The 6,827-nt window shown below is 40.6% G+C and overlaps 1 protein-coding gene across 1 annotated transcript; it reads left to right on the top strand.

Annotated features, from left to right (window-relative positions):
- Positions 1-4,589: 4,589 nt before the first annotated feature.
- On the top strand, positions 4,590-6,600 carry LOC122064441. Its single transcript, XM_042628139.1, has 3 exons — positions 4,590-4,875; positions 5,186-5,259; positions 6,517-6,600. Exons 1-3 carry the CDS (start codon positions 4,590-4,592, stop codon positions 6,598-6,600), a joined length of 444 nt encoding a protein of 147 aa, XP_042484073.1.
- Positions 6,601-6,827: the final 227 nt, after the last annotated feature.

The following is a 6,827-nucleotide window of genomic DNA, read 5'->3' as shown; positions in this document are numbered from 1 at the left end:
CCTCTTCTTTTATTGCACTGGCTTCTTTGTCAGGTTGACACTCAGATGATGCTCTGTTACCTCTTGGTCTATTCTAGGCATGTCTAAGGCCGACCAGGCAAAGACGTCAGAGTTGTTTCGAAGGAATGAGATGAGCTTTTCTCATTGTTACCTTGATATTGTAGCCCCGACCTGGAATATTGTAGCCCCGACCTGGAATTGGCGAGTGTTATCCCCCTCTTCGGCCTCAACTTGTATCAGATCCTCAGTCGGTTCCCCCCTTTGATAACTGGTGTCATTGCGTAGATCTTCTATCGGGAGCGCCTTGCCCGCCTTTTCTCTTCCCCATAAGGTAGTGGTGTAGCATCTCCGAGATGCCTCTTGATCGTCTCGACATTCACTGACACCATTCTTGGTGGGGAATTTCATCTTGAGATGTGGTGTGGAGACGACAGCCTTTAGCAGGTTTAAACCAACTCTCCCTAGTATGGCATTGTATGCCGAAGTAATGCCTACTACCAGGAAGTTGATCATGATTGTTACCTGGCGATATCCGGTGCCGGCTCTTACCGGCAACTCAATCGATCCCTCCACTTTTACTGGGATGCCGAAGAATCCTTGCAATGAGTGTTCGACTTTCTTCATCTTTCCCTCGTCTAGGCCCATCTTCTGGAAAACTTCAAGGAATAGGATATTAGCTGAACTGGCATTATCCACCAAGATCCTCTTCACTCTGCAATCGACTATGGTTATGGTGACTACCAGTGCATCGTTGTGTGGAGTGTGCACCCCTTCCAGATCGTTGTCTGAGAAGGAAATAACCTAGTTGGCTTTCTTGTCCCGGACCATTCAGCCACATATACGCTACTCACATAGGCTTTTGCTTTCCTGGCCGAGACTGAACTTTCTCCAGTGGCTAGGTCTCCACAGATTGTCGCTATAACCCTAGTTGGGCTTTTATTCTCGTCCTGGAGGTGATGATCAGCTTCCTCGGGTGTCCGGTCCCTTTGTCGTTCTTGATTGCCTCTGCGGGCTGGCCCCCTTCTTTCATAGTGGCCTCTGCCATCTCTACGACGGTTTCCCTACGGTCATTACTGTCTTGGGCATCCTCATTTTCGCGGTCCACGAATCGGCCTAGATATCCCCTTCTTATCATTCCTTCTATTTCCCCCTTGAGGTGCCAACAATCTTCGGTGTTGTGGCCGTGGTCCCTATGGAAGTGGCAATATTTGTCCATATTGTGTCTCTCGGGGTGTCATCCCATCTTCCCTGACCACTTCATGGCTCTGGCATTCGGGGAGTCCTTTATCTGCATCAGCACATCTGTTCGTTTCCGGTTCAGGGGCGCATATTTCTCGAACTTCCTTGGTGGACTGGGTGCCCGACTATGCTCGGACTTTCATCTTTTGCTTTCTTCGGAAGGTTTGTCGTCACCCCTTGAGATCCTTTTCCTTTCCGTCTTCCCTTCAGCTTCTTCATCGGCTTGAAGGGTTTCTTCTATCTGGATGTACTTATCGCACCGAGCTCTCAACTCGGCCAGGTTCCTCAGTGTATGCTTCGCCAAAGACCTTTTCAGCTCCTTATCCTTGATGCCTCCCAGTAGGGCTGTGAACTCTTCTTTCGGGTCCAGACCTCTGATCGTGATCTTCTCTTGTTGGAAGCGCTTCATGTAGTTTCGCAGTGACTCTCCTTCATGTTGCTTGATGTTGATCAAGTTCAACGTGGTCTTCTGAAGGGGTGCTACTGGAGAATCCCTTCATGAAGAAGTAACTTAAATCACTGAAGCTGTGTATCGACTTCGTCGACAAATGGTTGTACCATAGCCTTGCCGCTCCTCTGAACATCAATGGCAAGGCGCGACACATGATGTTTTTCGAGACTCGATGGAACTGCATAGCGACCTTGAACCTTCCAGATGATCGACGGGGTCCCCAGACCTATCGTAGGTGTCATACTTTGGCAGGCGAAAGCCAACTGGGAGTGGGTCCCTCATGACCTCATCAGCTAGAGCTATGTCATTCGTGAGGTCTGGCTTATGAGCTCCCGTCTGGTTTTCTGCCACCTTCCTGATCTCATCTTTTAGGTCTAGGATCATCTGCTTCAACCCCGAGTCCTCGTGTCTCTGTTCATCTCCTTGGCATGGTTCCCCATATCTGGCCCCGATGGTATGCCGCGTCCTTCCCCTAGGTGTGGGACTTTCCCTCATTGCTAGGTTTCGAAGATTATAACTGGACCTTATCGATCCTGTACTGCTTCGGTCCTCGTCTAGAGCTCTCTCAAGTTGGATATGGGGGCCTCGCGATGCTCCGCCGATCTTTTAAGAGACAGCTTTGGAGACCTCCTTCATTGCCTCGACCATTCAGTTATATTTCTCCTGGAGGGCTTCGAACTGCTCCCTTGTCACATATTCCTGCGCTCCAGGAGGGGAAGGAGGATTACTATCTCCGCACACCGAATATCCAGCCGAAAGTTGGTCCCTCATAGAACCTTCCCGATCATCATTTCCCCTTTCTCCTTCGATTTTTGTCAAGGGAGGGAGCCCTCCTGAAGGTTCCTCCTCCCCTATGTTTATATTCGACGCTGCTTTAGTGTTCCTACGATTGTAGGTTCTCCCCACCATTACTGTCGTTCCCACGGATGGTGCCAATCTGTCGCTGTTGAAAATCCGCATGAGCTGATCCTACACAATCACAGAAGGCAGAGGCCCGGATGTTTATCTGGGGTTAGTCCTCCGACGCCCAAGTTAGAGATCGGCCGCACAGCTTTTCACAAGGGTAATGGTGTGGGTTTTTCTGCTTACCTTTTTTCCTCTGCTCGAGCCCTCTCTTATAGTCCTTAGGGTTTAGGGTTTCTCTTTTCCTTGGAGGAGTCCTCCTCGGGTCTGCCTCCTTTCCTCTTCGAGTCCTACTCGGATACGTCTTATCCCCTTCGTGGGGAATATTCTCTTCACGCGGTTGATGCGGTCAGAATCCTTGCAGCCTCTAACAGGTGAGCGACACGTGTCCTTTTCTTAGATACCACATGTTCTTACCTACTGGGCAATCAATTTGGCTGTATTAGTCTCCTTCATCATTTCTTCTCCAGATTTCGTTCGAACGTCTCTTAATTCCTTCTTCTCCAGATCTGCAAGGTTTGTGCTTCTTTTTCATATGGTAAATATGGTTGTGACCTAGTTTGTGCTTCTATTTTTTTTTTTTTTCGGTATACTGATGATCCAACTCCCACCCCACTTTAAAGAAAAATAAAAAAAATGTATGAGTTCGGTTGAAGGTTGGCGATTTGTTCATTTCACCGACATGCATTCTTGTTGCTTAGTAGTTTCTTCCCCAAACCCCACCACCTATTATTTTTTATGTTTTTTACTTCTACCAAAAAATTTATTCTTCTTAAAACATTGTTTAACCAGTCAAAACCAAAATTGGGCCCTTTTTCCTTTCAATGCATGGTTCAGTTTGAAAAACTATGGATTAAGAAGAATATTCTAATGCCTTTTGAGTTGTTTTAGGAACTTTTAGCAGTTAAGCTTTTCAATTTACAAAAAGAAAATGGAAAATGATAGCAATGTGCTTGTAATATTTTAATCAAATAAAAATTTGATTTTTCTTTTGGAGAAAATATCTTGGCTAATTTTAGGAGATACCACGATGAACAAGAATTTAATTTTCAATATGGAAGCTCTGGAACCATGTAGTGTTTAAACATGTGAGAATCCAAATCTTTTTCACACTCTTGAAGCTCATAAGGATACTGTGGACTGTTATCAAGTTCTAATGGTGGAAGAAGTGTTGTCTTAAGAATGGATCATTTTTGGAGAGTTTCTTGCTGGCAATTATAAAGTTTGTCCTGGTTTCTCTGCCTTAGCCATGGTAGAAGAAATGCAATCGGAGATGGACTTCTAGTTGCATCAAGTTTAAAAGCTTTTTTGACTGGTCATCTATTCTGAATAATTTTTTTTTCTTCTTAGGGCTGGTTTGCAAGAATTATAACTGATGATATTTTCTCTATTCTAATCAATTTCACTCTTTATATTTATTTTTATTCCTAAATCTCTTATCTGTGAGGCTCACATTTTGTCCCTTTATGCTGTTAAGATAATGCTTTCCAAGGGTGTTGTGGATTCACTAGCCCTCTTTCCTTGTAACAAATTCTCTTTCCTTGTGGTCATCACTCTTCTTAATAAAAGGGTTTCCTTTGTAGAGTGAAAAAAAAAAACCCTAGACTTTACCCACTTGGTATTGTTTCAATTTAGTCATTGTTAGATGTTCTAGAAACTTATCAACTTGTAGCTTGTTTCAACTTTCTGAAAATCAACAAATCGCTTCATTTATCGGAATATGGAGAACGTTGAGTTAGGTGAGAATGTTGAGAGTAATCCTTGGGTAGACATGATATTTAATTCAGAACAGGAGGCTTATGACTTCTACAACAGTTATGGAGGAAGATTGGGCTTTAGTATTAGAAGAGATTTTGCACAGAAGAGACACAAAGACAAGACAGTTATAACATCACGGAGATTAGTATGCAATAAAGCTGGTTTTCGGAGAATAGATAAGTGAGACATTCATACAAAAAAGCCACGAGCTGAGACAAGGACAGAGTGTCCAGCATGGATGGGGATATACTTGATGGAAAATGAAAAATATGAGTGTCGTGATTTTGTGGAAGAATATAATCACCATTTTCATATATTTGGTACAAAGCATTTTATGCGTTCCCAAAGGAAAATTTCAGAGATACATTCATATGAAATCGATTTAGCAGATGATTCAAGGATCAATCCTAAGGCAGCATTTGAGTTAATGGGTAGGCAAGCTAGTGGGACAGAAACTCTTGGCTACATAATACAAGATCAGAAGAACTATCTACGAACAAAAAGACAACATTTCTTATCTTATGGTATAGCAGGGAGTTTGTTGAAATATTTTGAAAATTAGAATATGAACAATCCTTCGTTTACATACTCAATGCAGTTAGATAGTGATGAACAAATCACTAATATTTTTTGAGCTGATCCTAAAATAAGAATTGACTATGCAAAGTTTAGTGATGTTAGTTTTGATACTATATTTTGCACTGATAAAGAGAATAAGCCATTTGGGATATTTTGTCGGTTTTAATCATCATAGAGGGGTTATTATATTTGGGGCTCCACTTTTTTATGATGAAACATTTGAATATTTTAATTGGTTATTTGAGGCATTCGCAGAAGCTAATGGACAGAAAAAACCTATAACCATCTTCACAGATCAAGATGCTGCTATGGCAAAAGCATTGCATGAGGTGTGGCCTGAGACATGGCATAAGTAGTGTACTTAGCACATAATGCAAGATGGCATTAAACATCTGGGTAATATGATGAAAGATGACTCTTATTTTCTCAAAGATTTGAAAAAAAATGTATATTTGAGTATGAGGAAGAATTACAGTTCGAGAATTCTTGGGTAAAATTACTTAGTGACTACAACTTGGAACAAAATTCATGGTTGCTTCGTATCTATGGACTTAAATGTAAATGGACATAGTGTTATATGAAAAACACATTCACAATAGGCATGCAGAGTACACAGATTAGTGAGACTTTTAATAGTGATTTGAAAGAATATCTAAAATCTACTTTGGATGTTGTTCAATTTCTTAAGCACTTCGAAAGGGTTTTGAATGCTAAACGAGCTAATGACTTAAAGGCTGAATTTGATTCAAGAGACAAACTTCCAAGGAACATGTTCTGGATGTCACTTGTTATCAAACAAGCTGGGGATGTCTATACTCCTTATATTTTTTTAGAGATTTTGCAGTATAACTGGTTTAGTCTTTGCAAAATAAACTTTCGGAATGAAGATACTCTCTTTCATAAATATATGGTTGGCATTGTTTGTTCTGAATGTGAGTACATAGTCTGTTGTAACCCAGTTGACATGATTATTCAATGCAATTGCAAGAAATATGAGACATTTGGCATTCTTTGTTACAATTCCTTGAAATTTTTGGATGTCTTAAATATCGAGTGTATCCCTGATATTTATATTTTGCAAAGATCGACACGACAGCAAGAAGCATGGTAGTGGAAGACCATAAGGAGAAATAAGTTTTTGAAGATATGAATTATGATTGCACACAACAATACAGATAACTTTGTCTTCAACTTGTGAAAATAGCATTACAAGCTTCAAATTCAACTAAAGGATTCGCATTGATTAAGAATGAGATTAAATAATTATGCCAACAACTTGAAAGTATCAATGTGTCTGATGTTCCAAAGAATCTTATTCCTAATTAGGTCTCTAGTATAAACAATGGACTAGTATTGAAGCAAAAAAATCCTCTCCTCAAAAAGTAGTAGAAGGAAGAAGGGTTGGGTAGAAAAACAAGGAAAAATAGGAAAGAACCAAGTACTCAATCAGCTATTGAATTTACAATAAACAATGTACCCGTGAGTTTCACAGAAGTTCTACAGGTAGTTATTTACTATTGTGAGCTTCACAAGTTTATCCCCAATTCATGATTTTTGGTATTTATTCATCTATACTCATTATGCAGGGAACATTCGATCAAGCTCTTTCGCAGTTTTCTTCCCAAGCATCGGCAACAGATATTCTGCAGCAATACCATGAATGGGATTAAGGACAATATTTATCATCTTTGATCATTGATTTTGGTTGTTTAATTTTGCATATTGATTTTGGCTTTTGATTAAGGACATTTATTATGCACATAACCAGTTTATTTTCCTTTTGCGTATGCTTACCTTTATTTTGCTTTAGATCTAGTATCTTGAAAACTAACTTGTTCAGATTGTAGGTGATGTAGGTGAATCTTTAGTTAAAAAATGCAAGAGCATCTTGGATTTT

This window comes from Macadamia integrifolia, chromosome 2 (assembly GCF_013358625.1).
Source record: "Macadamia integrifolia cultivar HAES 741 chromosome 2, SCU_Mint_v3, whole genome shotgun sequence".
NCBI classification, from domain to species: Eukaryota; Viridiplantae; Streptophyta; class Magnoliopsida; order Proteales; family Proteaceae; genus Macadamia; species Macadamia integrifolia.
Note: the sequence above shows the minus strand (reverse complement) of the source record. Positions and strands in the feature narration are given on the sequence as shown.

Coding starts and splice junctions, on each gene's coding strand:
- LOC122064441 (XM_042628139.1), top strand. CDS start 4,590: ATGGGGATATACTTGATGGAAAATGAAAAATATGAGTGTCGTGATTTT. Junction 4,876..5,185: donor ACAACATTTCTTATCTTATG/GTATAGCAGGGA, acceptor AGGCATTCGCAG/AAGCTAATGGACAGAAAAAA. Junction 5,260..6,516: donor TGGCAAAAGCATTGCATGAG/GTGTGGCCTGAG, acceptor CTCATTATGCAG/GGAACATTCGATCAAGCTCT.